The sequence below is a fragment of the Gallinula chloropus genome (genome assembly GCF_964237585.1).
Source record: "Gallinula chloropus genome assembly, chromosome: Z".
Classification (NCBI taxonomy): domain Eukaryota; kingdom Metazoa; phylum Chordata; class Aves; order Gruiformes; family Rallidae; genus Gallinula; species Gallinula chloropus.
Genome location: NC_140089.1, coordinates 77,109,742 through 77,128,956, shown reverse-complemented (window position 1 = coordinate 77,128,956; position 19,215 = coordinate 77,109,742). Strand labels below are relative to the sequence as shown.

General features: G+C 39.6%; 1 protein-coding gene across 1 annotated transcript; it reads right to left on the bottom strand.

The window, feature by feature from the left end:
• Nucleotides 1-2,837: 2,837 nt before the first annotated feature.
• On the bottom strand, nt 2,838-18,534 carry C1QTNF3 (C1q and TNF related 3; the record flags this gene model as incomplete). The annotated part of the gene is made up of 6 exons (XM_084278756.1): nt 18,244-18,534; nt 13,318-13,429; nt 9,962-10,116; nt 5,524-5,653; nt 4,001-4,100; nt 2,838-2,997 (listed from the first exon to the last, which is right to left on the bottom strand). Exons 1-6 carry the CDS (start codon nt 18,529-18,531, stop codon nt 2,838-2,840), a joined length of 945 nt encoding a protein of 314 aa, XP_084134882.1. The 5' UTR covers nt 18,532-18,534.
• Nucleotides 18,535-19,215: the final 681 nt, after the last annotated feature.

Sequence of the window (19,215 nt, the reverse complement as noted above, 5' to 3'; positions counted from 1 at the left end):
AAGACAAGAAACCATTACGCGTACTCTAAATTGCAGCCTTTGAATTTCCAGAAGGTTTCTCATTCACAACACAAATTATAAGATACCACCTATTTTATAACAGAGGACAAAGGTCTCTGACAGAAAACATTTTGTCTCGAGCATCTGCCAAAAAAGAGGCTTTCGATTAGCACCAGCAATGGAAAGATGACTAATTTTAATAAACATCTCTGAGAAAGAAAGCATACATTCCGCATGACTTACTGAATATAAAAATTGATGATTTTGAGGAACAGGAACACACACACACACACAATTTTTACATTGTCTGCTATATTTTGAAGGATATTTGAAATTAATACATAAGTCAACCATTTATTTGTAAGGTATTACAACACTCAGTACTATAGCACTCAGATTGCATGCAATAACTTTGCAGAGAAAAGACAGCAGAGATTTCATATAAAAACTAGTATGTTTCAACCTTGATGTTAAACCTCAACTTTAACCATGGAAGGTTAAATGAGACAATGCTGCTGTTTGTCAGAAGGCTTTGTGATGATTCATTTCCACTCTTAGCAGGCCAAGTGGCACAAAATTTTTGAAAACAACAGAAAATGCGAAGCGCAAAACTCGGCTTTGTTTTATATCATGGCTGTTAAGAGAGATAATAGAAAAGAGCTTTATATGACTGTATATATCATAGTTTCTAGGTGCTGTATTCTGACCAACATGGAGTAAAATGGCCATGCCATAAAGGAAAATTAAGTCCCCCAAGGAAACCATACGGATTTAAACTTTATGCGTGCATGTATATATACACACACACGTAAAATAAATATATTTTGACTCTTATGCTGGCTTTCTCCCATTCAGTAGCAAAATGTATGCTTAAGAAATACATACTTAGAATTCATCCCCATAGTCTCCAAATGGTAATGTCTTTGGTAAACATAGATATGAGCAAACCAGTATAGTGTTATGACTATCAATCTTTATTGGGCAAATGTGTATGTTACAAAGCAAGTGAACATTCATAAAACAACAATAATTTTTTTTTCCAGGATTTTTCCTCCTGTGAACATGACTTCATGATGCTGTATATGTCATATAACTTGTGCACTTATTCCGAAAGGGTAGCATTATCTGATTACCTGGTGATGGGGTTTAGTTTGATGGCATGCCAGAATTTTACTTAAATGCTTATTAAAATAACCTGGTCTCAGATTTTGAAAACCTGTGTGGTGCAAACGTGACCCAAGTTCATAAAAAAGCAATGAAACTCATCAGACTACAGTTTGTTAAAGCTAATATTTTCAGTGGTTGATGCATAAAACTAAAAAAAAAAATCACAAGTCATAATCATCAAGTATCAACATGCATTTTTCATCATAAGATGTAGTTTACATACACCAGGAATGTGTACAAGGACATACAAATTCATAGGGCAGATTTTTATTTGTTTGCTCTATTGTTGTGCTATTACCCCATATCCAGTATAAAATAACTTCAAATAAATGTTTTCCTAACTTCACCTGCTCAGTATGCATTAATGACAGGTAATGATGTCTGCTTAAAATGTACTGTCTGCTAAAATTAAATTTATATTTCATTAGGTTGTGTGTGGAGACCCAGAACGTGCAGAAGATATGTTAAAACTTCAGTATTGTCTTAATATATTTGGTATGGATTCCAATGAAAATAAAACAGCAAGACAGGATTTCAGGCGCCCAAATTTTGAAAAGCTGGTGGCAAATATTAATGCTGAAGAATGGCCCAGTTCACTGTGACCAGAGCTTCAGAGCCAGCCAGCCTTTGCTTTCACCAGTTAAATATTGAACTGGGTTAGCTGCTGCTTTGCTAGGCTGAAATACTGAAATATAGGCATTTCCTGACACACTGGTTCTTGGCAGGGTGGTAGGAAAACTGTATCAACAACTTCACCGTTAAGTAAATATATAATATTAAAAGGTACATCCTTTTAAAAGAGCTCCAAACTCCACAAAGCATGTGTTTCTCTGTACTGTTGGAATATCCCAACTTCTCCAGCTTTGACACCTTGCTCTCAGTTACATAAGGTTTTAACCATTTCAAGGCTGGAAGAAATGTAACAGTTCCCCTGTCTGATCCCCTGCACACTGCAAGCTAAATTACCTCAGCTTCAAGCTGCTACTAAGGGATTACTACCACTCTTTTTTTTTTTAAGAGAGACAGAGTGAATGAGCATAAATATGTACTAAAAATCTATGAAAAAGGGCACCAGATACATCTTCAGATGTTTCAGATGGGAATGCAATAAACCTGAATCCTTGACATCTTTATTTTCACATTTTTTTTTCTTATATCTGTAAAGTTTATTCTAGTCCAGTGAAAACTTCTTTCTCTAAATCTGGTCTCAGCTGAGACTACTTGCAATTCATTCAGGCCTGTTTCCATGATGCAAACTTAAACAAACATGTAATGAGAACTGAATAAATGAATAGAAATACATGAATCAATTGTTCAAATCCTGACATATCTTTACTGATGTACAGACCAAATTGACTGCACTGAACAAACTGCTTTCAAAATTAAACTCTTTTTTCTTTGGTTTTTTTAGTCACTTTAGAGAAGAGAGCAATAGCAACAATTAACAATCCACTAGATACAACCCAGATGACAATGCATTTTCTGCCAATCTGTGTTAACTGCCCGATGTATTTAGCTCATCTCTGATACACAAATAGCAATCCATTGCATCAAAACAAGCCTTTGTGATCTTTCAATGTTGTAATGCCATTCCACAGTCCAGAGAAAAATACCAGTTCCAAAAAAGAAGTTTCCTCACATAAACATCTATTGGGTTGTTTCTTTATTTCTTACTTGGTTTCAAACAGAAGAAACCCAGCAAAGGTGGAGAAGCGTTGGTGGTCCCCATGGAGGGCTCCGTTTCCCATTCGCAGCCAGACTTCATCTCCCTTGGCAAGTTTTAGCACTGCACTGTTTCCTGAAGTGTCTGCTTTCCCTTTTGATTCATAGCTAAAGATGAATATTTTAACAAGTCAGCTTTTAGTTTCTCAATGACCAAGAAAACATAAGAAAAAAAAAAAAAGAATCCAAGAAAGCACATTGTTACCCTGAGCAAAACCTCCTCAAAAGGCTCGCCGATGTTTTTTCAGCTTTATGAGGAAATTTTTGGATCTTTCTGCACTAAATCTGACTCAAATTTTGCACTGTACTAATTACATAATTTCGTTCCTTTCTGAAATTCTGGAAGTTTAATTTATGTGGGTTTGTTGTTTTGTTTTTTTCTAGGGCAGAGGAACAAATTTGTTGTTTAAAATAAAACTGCTCATTTATCACAATACTCTGGATTTCCTGTGATGCTCTTTTCCCCTTGGATCCACCCCACCTAATTTTAAATTAGACAAAAGAAGCTTGGTTCTGGCATCAGACTCCTGGATGGTATTAAACAATAGCTTTTTCCAAACAAATCTTTTTCTCCCCTATCCATCTGGCTACAAGCTTCTTGACTCAGCCCTTGTAGAAGTTGATAAACTAGAAGTAAAGCCTATTCTTGATAACCCTCTAGATAACATAAAGAGTTTAGAAACTTTTTATTCCATGTGCTAATGATAACAAAGCCAGCAAATTGAAGACCTTTGCTTCTAACTCATTCTTTCTACTGCAGTTTAAATGCTCTCCACCTTTAAAGTAAACTGATCTCCCCTAGACTGTTACTATTCTGACAGGCAAAATGAAGAGGAAGATACATTTTAGCAGAATGACATGCAAAGCTAATTCCTTTTCCCTGAGCTTTCAGGGACTTCTGATAGCAGCTGGATTTTAGGACCAGGACCTGTGGCAGGTATAATCTAAATTTGCAGGCTGAGGAAGGCAAAATACAATAATTTTTCCTTGTTGGTTATTTTACCTCACAGAATTTCTTTTAAAAAGGAACAGTTTCCTGTTTCTTGAAATGCATGCAAGCTATGACACCTGTGCAAACATATCTTCTGCATTAAAATGGCCCTTCACTTACCTATATAAGCTGAAAACTGTATTACCATTGTGCATCAGGTACACATACACTTCCTCCACATCTTCGTGTTTCATCATATTGAAGGTGAAGAAATACACTCCTGAAAATATTACCAAATACAACATGTTTGCTTCATAGAGGGAGGTAATCACATTGCAGACTTGTGCTTCTTGTTTAGAAAACATAAGATCTGAAGCCAAAATTACCTTCTAGTTGCCAGTGGGTATTTTGCTTATTTACAGTGTGCCAAAATCTGATTAAATTTTATTCTACATATGGCAGGGGTTCCGCCACATCCTATTCCAGAGAAATGACTGTATCTGAATATGGTGGGACCACTCATTCCTTCCTTCTCACTGAAAGGAAAGCTTCCCAGAGGCTGAGTCTAGTGACCCCTCTCTCACCTCCTTTCCCTCACTTTCTTGCCTCTGCCCTCTCACTAAAGGGCAGCCTGCAGGCCAGCCAGACCTCAGCCTCAGCAGCTGTCAGGCAGCCAGCATGTCACCCAGGTCAGGCAGGACATGAGTGGTTTTTAGCAGCATTCACTGCTGCTCACCTGGCTGTACTGCATCCCAACAATGCAGACACAGACACTACTTTCTCTTCTCACACAACACACACTTACCACCACCCTTTTTAGCTCTTTCTCTCTCTGCAAGGTGCTAACAATGTTGTCAGTACAACTATGTAATATGTCATGAGCTCTACAAGACTCCCCCAGGCAGAAAGACAAACTCCTGTCTGTAGCATTGACCCTACAATTGGAGTTATCATCAAAGTCATTAAATCATTGTGGGTCAAAGTTCATTGACATCCACCTATACATTAACATAAAAATGAGGTAGCTGTGAGGACATCCCCACACCAAACTGTCAGTAAAATGTGCTACAGCAAATTTGCAGGGCCTGACTTTCATATAATTTCCCATAGCAGTGGTAAATGAAGGTCAGGGTGAGAAAAACCAAGTGAAGGAGGGTGGTTTGGGCCTTTGTTTAGATGTGGTTTTGGTCATGAGCTGCTTCCCCTGGCTCCTGTTGTTTTTCCTGCACCACAGCTGCATAAGATGGGAGGTTGATGCAGCTGAAAAATAACTCAGGGAAAACCTGCAATAGCACGTTTCCAATCACACATCTGTTGCAGGCTAGCTCACAGCTGAACTGTTATGGGGAAAGATGATGATGAAGAGAGTGACTGGAGGCAGAGGGTGGAGGAGTCAACTGCAAAGCTGCTGCTGCTGCAACATCAAGGCCATGTTTTTCTCATCACAGTGGCTCAAGGGCTAAAGGTCTCAGGTTCTGCTCCCTCCCAGACTCTGGCTTTGCCTCTTTCTCCTGCCTTTGTGCCAGCGATAGTTCCACTGGCTGGCAAGCCCTCTCTGAGCTTGCTCAGTTTCCAATTTCATTTTTCCTGAAAGTACGTAGCAAGAGCTATGCAGAGCAAGTCTCATCAGTGCCTTGTGCAAAGGCAGTTACTTAGTCACTACTGGTCCCAGAATTGCGTTATTTTATTTTGCAAACACTCACCATTCACTGGAGCACCAAATCTCCCAGTCATGACATCAAAAAAATTCCCAACATTGGTTTCAACACTACTGAAGATGATCCCACTGTTCTGGTTGCTGAAGTGAGTAGCCATGGAAGCCATGAATGCGACCTGAAAAATGCAGTTCAGGCAGTTGTTCACAAAATGCACATGTGTAGAGGATTCAGCTACAGAATTTTTTCCTGTATTTGTGGTCTGTTTATTTTCTTGACGGAGATGTTCTTCTAGGGCCTGCTCCAAGGCTATTAAACTCCTGTAACAAAACTCCCATTGAATCAAACTGGAAGACGACTCAGCTTCTTACATTCAATTGGACTATTCATGGCTGTAAAAGTGAGCGTATGGGCAAGTGTCTGCAGGTCAGGACCTTCATTTCAGCTTTTATTTACTTTTAAGTCTCTCTAGAACGATGCAACTAAAAGCTGGTATTGAAATGAATTTCTGACAAAAGTTATTTAATTAGTTTTTATATATCCCCTGCATTTAGACTGGATATGGCTTTTAACTGAATGGGTGAAATCCATACACATTAGTCTTCCTTGCTAACTACCATTAGGCATTTTCTTTGGAGGTCCTGTAGAAGTGCAGTTGCTGGGATTCAATGTTCAGTGCTTTTTTCTCTCTTACCTGTTGCCCAGTACCCTTAGTCAAAACAAGTGGTGGAGACCAAAAGGGGAAACTAAGAAAGTGAAAACTATGCTTCATGTTACACTTCTTCCAGTGACATGTTTTGGCCATGGAAAATGTTTCATAAGAAGCCAAGAGCTGGGTCCTGAACTTCGGTCCTAACAACCCCAGGCAACACTGCAGGCTTGGGGCAGAGTGGCTGGAAAGCTGCCTGGCAGAAAAGGACCTGGGGGTGTTGGTTGGCAGCTGGCTGAGCATGAGCCAGCAGTGTGCTCAGGTGGCCAAAAAGGTCAGGGGCATCCTGGCTTCTATCAGGAATACTGTGGCCAACAGGACTAGGGAGGTGATTGTCCCCCTGTACTCAATACTGGTGAGGCTGCACCTGGAGTGCTGTGTTCAGTTCTAGGCCCCTCACTACAGGAAGGATACTGAAGCATTGGAGAGCATCCAAGGGAAAGGCAACAAATCTGGTGAAGGGCCCAGAGCACAGGACTGATGAGGAGCGGCTGAGGGAACTGGGGCTAAGTCTGGAGGAGGCTGAGGGGAGACCTTACCGCTCTCTACAACTACCTGAGAGGTGGCTGTAGAGAGGTGGGTGTTGGTCTCTTCTCCCAAGAAACTAGCAATAGGAAAAGAGGAAATGGTCCCAAGTTGTGTCAGAGGAAGTTTAGATTGGATATTAGGAAAAAATTCTTCACTGAAAAAAGCGGCCAGGCACTGGAGCAGGCTTTCCAAAGAGGTCATGGAGTCACCATCCCTGGAGGTGTTAAAAAATAATGTACATGTGGCACTCCAGGACATGGTTTAGTTGACATGGTGGTATCGAACAGATGGTTGGCTGTGATGATATTAGAGGTCTTTTCCAGCCTTAAAGATTCTGTGATTCTATGGTTATAAGCAATGCGAAACCTCACAGATTGGGCAATTCAAATTGTCCTCAGCAAGGTAGTCAGGAATGAGCCAGCCAACTTGTGTGGCCAGGGAGGAGAGTTATGCCTTTTGTGAGTCTCTGATCCCTTATCCTGATGGTCAGTAAATGTGTCACAGGCAGAATTGCTGCACCTGGATGTCTGAAGGTCACCTAGTCACGTGGTATTTTATGGCCATCTCTTAACTTCTCAGAGGGGAACTGTTCAATTACAATGGTTACTGCCCCTCACAAAAATGACGTTTTTCATGAGATTCCAGCTATAGTGGTATTTAAAAAACCCCACCCCAGACTTCTTTTGATTTCAGATTCAAATGAGAACAAAAACAAAACAGGCAAAATCAAATGCAAGTCTGGATCTAACAATGGAAATCCTTAGCCATCTGCTCAGAAATCTGAGGAGCTCCAGATGTGAGCTGAAAGCTTGGGCTGATTTGCCTTATCCCTGTGTGGATACATTTTCTGTGACGGCAAATTGTTAACTTCTTGCCTCTCAGCTAGGATCACATCAAAGTTCTTTATGTGTTAAAGGAAAGCAGCTGCTACGGCAGCTTTATGGAATTTATTGCTTTTTGTCTAGATTTCATTTCACATTCTCTTTGACCGCAGGCAACTTTTCTTGGGCTGATCAGAAGACTTGAAAAAGATATCCTTTCTCCCTAGGTCTCATTTTGAAGTAGCAGATCAACATAGATACACCAATTCTTTCAAAATAATCCTGTACTTAAATCAGTGTTGCATTCGAAAGTGTTTTCTCCTCTATCTACACCAGCTCTAAACTTCTTAAGCATGATCATAAAAAGAAATTATATGCTGTGCTGCATAAAGAATTTCTAAACACATCTGTTAAGGACAGTTGCAGAATTTTACTTGGAAATAGGTATTGCAATATGAGCTTTTGTTATTCATACCTTTTTATTTTTTTCAGCTTTTAATTAAATTACTACCACTATATTTATGTAAGAAAAAGATGCTGTTAGCTTGTTTCAAAATTGCAAGAGGGTTTATGGTGAAAGGAATTAAAACAAATATGTTTTTAAGACATTAAACTACAATGATAACTCCAGTTAATTCTTTAAGAGTACTAAAAAAATTCTGCTTTATTACAGAAGTCTCGTAACTTTGGAAATTTTAATTGTGAATTTTATTCTGTGCATTTATTGCATCTTCATGCAACCTAGGACGGAGAATTCAAACATGCACAATGCCAAGGAATCCAAAGCCATTTTCCCACACTGCACATGATTGTACTGTTGATTGTGTTGTTAATTTGCATGTCTCATTTCAGAATATAAAACATATATGAATGGCTGATATTGGGAAGCAGTATGCTTCAGTTAAAAGGTGTGGTTCTGTAAATATACCAGAACTTCAGTTTTCTCCACAGTCAGAGTGTTTGGAAGTAGGATTTCTTCTTGTGCATGTATGCTAGATCCCATTTTGTCCCTTCTGTGGTTAACTTGTTTTGTGGGGTACGAATCAGACCAAGACTACAACACTTCCATTAATGTGTGAGTGAGGATGCCAACTCCCCTAAGTTTCTGGAGATCTGGAGAGTGTGCAAAAGGAGCAGTGACTCTCAGATTAAGCTGTATTGCTCTTCTAGATCCTCAGTAATTGTAATAGTAGCTAAGCTTCTTCCCTCACATGTAGGCTCTCTGAAGCTGAATCTGACTGTAATCCCCTGCCCACACAAATGCCCCTGGTATCCTCTGAAGTGCTTTAATATTCCCTCACATGGGGCTGGCTGATCTGACCTACAGAAGCCCCTCTGAGTGTGGCAGCTGAAGACCAGGACAGATACATCTTAAATGCTTGCCATGCATCTAACTCTTGCCTTTAGCACCTTAGTTGTGTTACATCATAGTGTTGGTCAGATCTCCCTGCTGTTGCAGATGAACTGCTCCTGTATTGCTACACTGCAGTACACAGTGTGGACACGTCTTTTAAATCCCTGTAGCAGCAGCAGCAACCGAGGGTCTTAGTTATTCAAGTCCCATTTACTTTCAGTTAAGAACAGGACCACACCACGTCTCCGCTGAAATGCAGGTATGTGTATTTATACACACAGGCTCTTTGCCATCCACCAGGACATGAAGAAGCTCCTATTCAAAACCTATATCCAAAACCTATACAACTATGCCAACAGAGTGTTGAGCCCAAACAAATATATCCCATCCAACCCTCAGCAGAACTTATTGGCTCAGGCTTGAACCCATGTTTAAATGCTCATCTGGCTTTTGAGTAGTTCCTTTATAGGCAGAACCTACATGCTTCTCAACAGACTTAAGGTATCTATGTGCATAAAAATGCAGACAGCTCCTGAGGGGTATGCTTAAAAAACAGAAGGCTTCTCTCTGCACTCAGAGGTTGTGACCTGATGCATTGAGGGTTTGCATCCATATGCTTCTGAGAATCTCACAAAGCCTGACTGGCCTGAGAAACACAGGCCTGATGACTCCTTCACTCTTTTCATATGCCATAAGAGGTGTAGTTATGTATGTGATACAGCTTGACAGAAAAACTGGTCTCTGCTATTCTCCTTTAATGACCTAGGCAGTGGCTTTCTGCCCTAAAAGAGAACCATAAATGTTTCTTTGTGCCTGTTTCTCAGCTGGATCCTTACTCTTTCCTTAGGGTAAGGATCCTTACTCTTTCCTTAGAGTAAGGATCCAGCTGAGAAACAGCTTATGCCTTTCTTTTCCAGGAAGATCTGACAGAACACATTGGTCAGTCATGGTAAGGACTAGATAAATCTCTCACTGTATCGATTTCTTTCTTAAATATCTTTCAGTGCTGGTTTTCAGAGAAGAAAAACATAACCTGAGAACTGCTGCAGCCAACACAAGCCAAAGATTTTGTACCTGTAGCTCTGGGGGAATCCCAGGGTAACCCTTCTCGCCTTTGGGTCCATGATGGCCACGCTCTCCCCTTGGTCCCATATCTCCTTTGTCGCCTTTCTCACCTTTGGCTCCTTCCTGGCCAGTTGCTCCATTATTTCCATTGTTTCCATGATTTCCTTAAAGGGAACAGAGCTTTCTGTTTAACTTAATTTCAGATAATGTGTTTTAACAGATAACTGTGGCAGGGTCCTTTTCCACCAATTCGCAACACATGGACATTTCAGTACTGTAAAAAGCAGATTGAGCTGCAATGCATGAGAAAGAGCTGTGTGGTCAAGCTGAAGGGGAAGGTTTTGATGAGCAAGTTTCCAGAAAGATGTTTCAGAGTTAACCTTCATGCTACTTTTTGTTGCTGTATAAACTGCTGATGTCTTAAGTCATTGCACTGTTGGGGAGATGTGCAAGGACAAGACCTCAGCAGCTGTGAGGCTCGAGAAAAGCAAAAGCCACTGCCTATTGATGCACACCAGGTAGCCTGCACAAGCACTTTTGCTTTTTCTTTTGTGTAAAAACTTGTCTCCTGATAATTTAAGTTAGTTAGGATAGTTTAAGATAAATTTGAATAACATTTTGCTATCTTAAAAACATGTCCACACAAGTAAAGAATGGCTGTAGCCTTAAACTAGCTGAATGACCCATCTGTGTCAAAAATGGGGGAACTCAGGGTTCTGGTTAGCTTGAAGGGTTTGATTTAAAGAAAGAAAAAAAAGTATACTGAAGCTTTTCTGAGATGGCTTCTTGTAAAAAGGGCCATTATAAAAACATATGCCTGCCACAGCAGCCTTACTTTCTTCCTGATGTTTGCTGAGGAAATTACTGAGCAAATGTATATGCAACTGACAAAATTCTGAAGCTGGCTAGGATCACTGAGCAATTATTATGCCTACCTGAAGCAAGAACCTGACCTTTCAATGAATTACTTTCAATTAATTCATTAGTGTCATCATTGTTCTAGTTCTACCTGAACTGAAATTAGATTCTTTGACACTCTGCTTGTTCTCTGATTAGTCACTCTGGTTACGAATTTACAAAAAGAATGGTGTTGTCTGAGATTAAATCTAATAATTAACTGATTATAGAATCCTAGAATGATTGGGTTGGAAGGGACCTCAAAGACTGACCATCCAGTTCCATAACCCCTGCTGTGGGCAGGGACACCCTCCACTAGCCCAGGCTGCCCAAAGCCCCATCCAACCTGGCCTTGAACACTGCCAGGGAGGCGGCAGCCACAGCTTCTCTGGGCAGCCTGTGCCAGGGCCTCAACACCATCACAAAGAAAAATTTCTTCCTCCTATTTAACTCTTTAGTTTTGAAACCCTTGTCCTGTCACTCCATGCCCTTGTTAACAGTCCCTCCCCAGCTTTCCTGTAGCCCCTTCAGGTACTGGAAGGCCACTATAAGGTCTCCCCACAGCCTTCTCTTCTCCACGCTGAACAAGCCCAACTCTCTCAGCCTGTCTTCACTGGAGAGGTGCTCCATCCTTCTGATCATCTTTGTGGCCTCCTCTGGACTCACTGCAACAACTCCGTGTCTTTCCTGTACTGAAGACTTCAGACCTGGATGCAGCACTCCAAGTGGGGTCTCACAGAGCAGAGTAGAGGGCCAGAATCCCAGCCCTTGACCTGCTGGTCATGCGGGTTTTGATGCAGCCCAGGGCACAGTTGGCTTTCTGAGCTGCTAGGGCACATTGCTGGCTCATGTTGAGCTTCTTATTAACCAACACCCCAAGTCCTTTATAATTTTTCTATTGATGAAAAAGATGTACTTTAAACAAGGAAGCTAGATGGTGGAAGAAAGGAAAAACAAATATTTATTTGGATAGAGGAATCTAAACCTCTTAAAAATAACAGGAATGATCAATCATGTAAAGCCAGAGTACTTCACTGCCAGTTCAGGACAGAGGTTTGCAAGTGACATTTGTTTCAATCAAAGGAAAAGCAGCCCTTGTTCCCCTTGTGGGCACAATGATATGAAATGCAGCAGATGAAGCAGACAGTGAAATTTCTGGGTATGGAAGGTTGGTGACATTGTGTGGTCACAAGAAAGTGTGACTGAGATACATCTGTGCATGAGAAAAAGGCAAAGCAAGGACCGGGCTGTGTCCCAGTATGTCCACAGCAGCCTTGAAAGTGTCAGTCTAATACAAAACTGTGTCCTGTGCCTAAGAAACCAACAATTTATTAAAACATAATCTGATATTTCTGCACAAGAGGCCTCTCCATTAGATTTCCCTTACTTCTGTAATGGTCAATGGCATTTTTATAAAGTGTTGATGGACCAATAGCTCACATCAGGCAAATACCAAATATGGCTATGACCTTAATTTGTGTGATACCCAAAATATATCAAAGTAACAATTTATTTAACTATTTTGCCAACTAAATATAGTTCTTGAAACAGTTCATTCACTTAGATTTAACTTCATAACACTCAGATTTAACTCTTACTGTAAACTGTTTCTACCAAAAGTCATTACATTGATTTTTATTTTGTGTATGCTTATCTGTCATGTCTGTTACTGTCAGTACATTTGTGAGACAGAAAGATAAAGAAATTGCATTTTTATTGTGGTAACAGAAAGCATAAGCTTTTGAAGATGAGATAAATCTGTCAGTCTGTGACATGTTCATCTGTGTTATACATCTGCTTTAGGAATGGTGATTTTCAAATCCCTGGAGGTAGCTGCTGTAACAAACATTACACCAATGTTCAACTATTATTTTCCTTTTTTTAGGCTCTTCTTTTTCTATACCAATTATCCAATCAAAGTGTACCCTTTTCTTATGTATTCTGTTCTTCTGTCTGCATTTTTAATGAAAAAAAATATTATTTTTATTATGGATGACAAGAAGAAAGAAGGAAAAGAAGAAATATCTATGAGAGAATAGAAGCATGTGTGTCTCTAAAATATTGGCTAGCAGTATGCTAGACCAAAAAAAGCTTGTGAATACAATACACAATAGCATAGCTGGATATTCAGACGAGATCACAATAATCAACTCCAGGGAACAAGTTCTTCAAACTTTAATGGAAGCTTCATGCTGCTTTAAGAAGAGAGACCAATTTGCCCTAAAAATATAAGATTGCTTTCAGTATGAATTTGTGAAAGCTGAATTTTAATAATAAATGGTTTTCACTGGAAAATACCTTAGTCTAATTGAGAATGTCTGTCTCCCCAGAAATTATAGAAAAAACTTGTTCCTGAATCTGTCCCGAAATACTGATGTTTGGACCATTCTCTGATATTTTTCAAAATAGAATGTAATTTATAGCCCGTAATTAAACTGATCAAGAAATTAATTAAACTTCATCTTTACCTGGCATCCCAGGGGGGCCAGGAGGTCCTGGGGGCCCTTGATAGAGCCGAACTCCAAAGTCACCACGGCAGCAGGAACTACAGTCTGGATTCTGTGGTCCAGTTTGTGGGGGCTAAGGGCACAAAAATAAGCTGTAAATAACTCATTCATGGAGGGCATCAATCATATGCATGTCGGTTACAGGGTCTTCATTATATATTCTCTGTTTATGTATTTAGTAAGTTTTCCAAGCACTTGTTACTTGGGCTGAAATCTCCCATACTTGGGTTGTTCCTGAAGATGTTATTTTTGGAAGATTTTAGGGAATAGCACTTCAAGTGTTCTAGAAGTGATACGAATATTAAAAAAAACCCCAAAACCAAACCTTATCCTGTCAAATAATGAGGATTTTTAAAAGAAAATAATACAGAGCAATGGAAGTTAGATTGATATTTCAGTTATGTTCCTATCCTGCTTTTGTCTGATCCCATATTTCAGCTGACCTTTGTTGACAAACAAGCCAATGTGCAACAAGTGGTAGGATACAAGGAATTTCATTTGACCTTCAGCAATGAACTAAAGAAAAATATGTTGGACCACCCAAAGGAGAAGTTAAACATGTCTGTATAGTGTATCCCTAAAAAAGTGCCAAGATACACTACAAAAATTTGAACTGACCACAACACCTGGGGCATTTCATTATTTGTAGATGTTGAATGTTTAATTATGAAAGCCTGTTTATATGCTGAAATTAATATATCAGCATAAATAATGTTTATTATATACAGCTCTATAGTTTTGTTTTGGTATTTTTCTTTACCATATCATTGTATTTATACTAATGGAGTCTCATTCAATCCTGGCTGGATTCTGTAATCAGGGTTTTCTGATGATTTAATGTTCCAGAGGGTCAGCTGAAGTAGGAGCACAGGGTTTCACTTCCCGACCTCCTTCTCGTTTCTCCCTCTTTGTTTCTTTTCCCCTACAATTCTTTGCTATTACCGTGAGCTACAAATCTGCAGTTCTTAAATTCTGGAGGGGGATAGTAACACCAACCTGACCACTACTTTTCTCTAATCATTCCACTTTATTATCCTCAGATGGCTTGCCTAAGTCAGACCTATTGGTTTAATGGCAGCAAATGAGCTTCTGGTGGGATGGGAGCTGCCAAATGAACATTAGGATGTGCCGTATTCCTGCCCAAAAGGTCACCAGCTGGCTTGATCTGAAACACTAAAGCTTTCTGCCCCTGTTTTGAACAATATCAAGATCACCTCAGAATTCATTAATTTCATGAGGCTTAAAAGTTTATGTTTACAGACACAGAAACCCCGTTTCATGACACCAAAATATTGCAGCTCCTCTGATGGGACAGACACATGCCCTCTCCAGCAGCACCACCAACAGTGGAGCTACCATAGCAATGCAGGCTGACCTGACAGCTCAACAAGTGTGCTTCTTATTCAAAGAGTTATGGAAATGTTAAGACTTTCCCATGGGCAGAGGGCTTCATTTTTAGGGGATTTTGGTCAATACCATATTTTTAACCTTAATTCTGGACAAGGTTTATACTTTATGAGAAAGATGACTTCTGCCCATTGGACTGTCTGTGTCTAGGGAATTTGTTTGTTTCCTTCTTGCTCCCATTTGTTAGGAAGAACGTAACTGATGATCACCAGACACACTGCTGAAAGCTTTCCTAATATGAGAGAAGTAGCCCTGCTTTCAGCTCGTTTTCAGTCCTTGAAGGGAAGCCAAGCACAAGAGGACTGGAACTGCGCAAGCTTTTTTCAACATCTGAAATACTAACGTTGGGTGTGGCACCAAGATTAGAATCTTCCTTGGTAGTCCTTCACATTCACGGTAAATGGGAAGGCAAACTACGTACATGCCTGCCAAGAGCAAGTCAGTCACATCAGCCTAGAAATATCCAAAGACATAGAACTGTGGATTGTAGGTGAGGGAAGGAATTAACCCAGCAAATGGAGCTGCATGTGAGGCTCTCTCTGTGCAGGTACAATTCATTTCTTGAACAACGTTATTAGCTAAGCAGCTGTGTTATCATGAAAGAGATACTAGTGCTGGTGGTAACAAAATGCTATTTGTCATTACCTCTTGAAAAGCTCAGTGGGTTATTACATGGGAAATGAGGCAAATCCTGCCAGCCTGGTTGTATGAGAACAGTTCTGCCTACTTCAAAATAACTGCTTATGTAAGTCGTAAAGAAGTACTGACTTATTGTCTTTACTGATCCTTTGACTAGGAGGAAAAAAATGTTCACAGCAGCTGCCAGGAACAATGAATATTCAGGATATTATTTTATTCTCTTAAAGCAGAGAACTTTGAGGAGTACATTTAAAGGAAAAACCCATTCGTAAAGTACAACTACACTCAAATGGGACAAAGAGATTAATTACAACCTACTTGCCAAAGATGTCCTATGCAGCTATTTGCACATAAATTTTATCACACAATGAATCTTTGGCATTGCTCTCTAAACATGATTTAGGAGCTTATGAAATGCATCTGCCACACTGATATCCTAATACAGATAGAAAACTGGTAATATTTCTGAAGCTATGAGCTGAATTTGATATGATTTAGTATGTAGGAGGTAGTTCTAGGCAACAGATGGTCTATAAAATTCCCTTAACTTAAAGCTGTGAACAAACCATAATTGGAGACCCAGCACTTTTCCACTTCCTGATTGATTTTACATGTTTCTGTTATATTGTCTAAGATAATGCAGGAGACAAATACTGTACATCCACTGCTCCTGGCTCCTGCTCTGAATGCAAAATAACACATCTCTGTGAGTGCTGAGGTGCTCCACAGCCCTTCTCTAGCAAAGAATTAACCAAACCAATATTGTCAAAAATCAGGCTGAAACAGCAGCAGGTTGAAAAGTACCTGAACGTTTTCAAAGAGCAACCTGAAAAGGAGGAGTGTGTCTGGCATGGTTCCTCTCAGTCACTAAGTCCTTGTGCTGAAGAAATGCACATTAAATTTTATGTAAGTTACCATCATTGTGGAAACTGGCCCTGTACCAGGTGCGGCAGAGACAAATGCTGTCGTCTCTGTTCCACAACAGGGAACGGGGCTGGTAAAACTCTTTACTGAGAGGATGAATTTTTCCAGCCAGAGCTAAGATAACCAAGCAAGTAGAGACTTTGGTGTGAATCAACTTTCAGGTAGCTCAAAGGAAAGAGTGAGGTCTGATGTGAATTAAAACATGTCTGTGCCACTTTTTTTCCTCCTCTCCCTGGAAATCCCTGGAGTATGGAGATGGAAAATACCTGTTGTGTCAGCCACTCTGTGATGGATTACCTCTGTCATGCATCTGCTAGTGCTCCATTTCATTTCAGTAAGCCAAAAATTGCATCATTTCCCCAGCAAAGATTGCTTCTTGGGAAGGGTCTGGCAGGTAAGTGAGTGCCATCAGCTGTACTCAGGCTTGCCAGGCTCAGATTAAATGACAAAGTCTTTTTCCCCAGCAGGTCACGCCAAACTTGTTGCATTAAACTCTCTGATGAGAGACACATGCACCCCAAACACAGTGACACTTTTTGTGAGGAAGCGTTTGACCCCTTAGAAAGCTGTAATTTTGTTTTAAATCCTGCATTATCTGAAATTATGTTGAGTTGAAGGAGAATTTTACTGAGTACCGACAATACACGGACTGTAGCCCTCAACTGCACAGTTCTGTCTGCAGTAGAGAGGTACAGGCATGAGCTGGCTCACTGCACTGTATACCTGATGCTGCACACTGTTTATTCACTGCAAGTGCAATCTCACATAACTACAGTTAAATATCTATTTTCCTGAGTGCACTGGAGAAGCACATAACTCCTGCCCCAGAAAAATCAAATGCAAAGCACTATAACATTTAATGAAGGGAATTTAATGGAGTTGGAAACCTATTCCCTTACTTGGATGCATTTCAGATTCTCAGGCCTAGGAAAGGATTAAAATCAAATCTCTTCTCTGCTTATCACGAAGTAGATTATTATTCAACACTTTACTACATATCCCTGATTTTTGGAAGTCAAAATATCATAGTTCGATCTGAAAGAGTTTTAAAAAACAAATTATAAAAGGTGAACTATACAGGATTCAAATATCTCTGTCAGCAATAGGAACAAAACACTAATGTTCTTGTTTCTAAAATACATCAATCATCAAAAAATTCGAGTGGAATTTTGTTTTGCATAGTGCTAGAAAAAGCTGCTTCTGCCCTTCGGATTTTTCCTTTTAAATTTGGACTGAAATATTTTATGGATAGTCAGATTTTCCCTTTGCTGTCAGCTAATGACTATAATATGTAAAATTCCATGTAGGCATAAAAATATTCCCAGATTAATTCAGATAGTTTCGTTTCATTCTGAGTCTTTTTCCCTGAAACTGATGAGTTGGTATGGGTTATTAAATCTGCTCATTACATTAGTATCTTTTTTTTTCAAGCTATTCCTTAGAATAAAATTTTTGAACACTCAGAATTTCATTATGTTTGTCTCAAGCTCAAAAATATACTTTATATATACATAATTTTCAAATAAATCTATTATCTGGTAATCAAATCTTTCCAAATACCTCTATAAATTATGTGATTTTCCTTTGCATCCAAATGAGTTAACAACATCTAAAACTTTAATATATTAAATAATAATACCTTGGCATAATTAAGATATTGTATATCACAATACATGATCGCACAGCATCACAGTTTCAGCAAAACAAAGGGCTGCTGTCTATGTTGAAAACCATACCCCCAACCACTGCTGGTTCTACCAGCTCATTAAAAGACCCTATAAAGCAACCCAGCAGGATACAGACCAATACACAGCTTTAATAAAAATATATTTCATAAATATATCACTAATAATCTTAGCAAAGAAAAAAATATATTATTAGCTTTAAAGATATCTTTAGAAGATTAATTCAGAGTACCTGGACTCTATCTGAGGTAGTCAGTTCTACATCATCTACCTCTGGTCTCAGGACTTTGTGGTCTGTAGAAGTGCTATTATCAACAGTCCACTCTATAAGTTGACTCCGCTGTTTCAATATTTCCCTGCTTCTGGAACCTTTATGGCCAGTCTGGTGGTGACTTTGCAATACTTTGGCCACTGGTTTATAAGATCTTCTGCTCACCTCCATGTATTCATCTTGACACAGGCAAAATGGAAGAAAAAATAAAGCCAGTAGATGCCAACTGATGAAATCCTTCTCTGCCATGTTATTCAAAATAATTTTTCAGGAGTCCAGCAAATGCCTTGCAGAAGGAGAACCTCTTTGCTGCACCAGGAGTTATGTGGTCCTTTCAGCTTTTCCACTAGTAAGCCTGGCACTGAGACCAGTACCAGGTTTTATATGGTTGTGTGCAATAAATAAAACTAAAAATGCCAAAGTGACAGGATCCTTCATCCAAAATCAGTCATGCTCCTTTAAACAAACCAGGCATTATTCACCACTTCACCACCACAAGGAAAATTGATTTGTATGCTGGAAATGACCACAGCATTTAACAGACTCCCATGGTTCCTATTTGGGGGCATTAAAAAATGTAGCACCTTTTCTTTGGCATGTTTTTGTTTAAGTGTGAAAAAATGTGATGGAAATGGAGAACATGTGGCTAATGGTTTACGCTCCTTGATTAGACATGGAAAGGCTGTGAATTCACACTCTTAAATGTCTTTTGGACACAGTCACCTTCCTTATTTGCCAGGAAATTCACACACACAACTGCGTCAGCCCAGTACGAAAAATCCTTCCAAGAGCAATTAGGAAACAAAAGCACAAGAGGAGCTTTTGCATATGATCCTGACCCAAAGGATCTTTCTGACTATGCTTCTCATTCACTAAAAGAAAAATATTGAATTTCTGTCAGTTGGCCAATGGTGGATGGAGACTGGGTAAGTT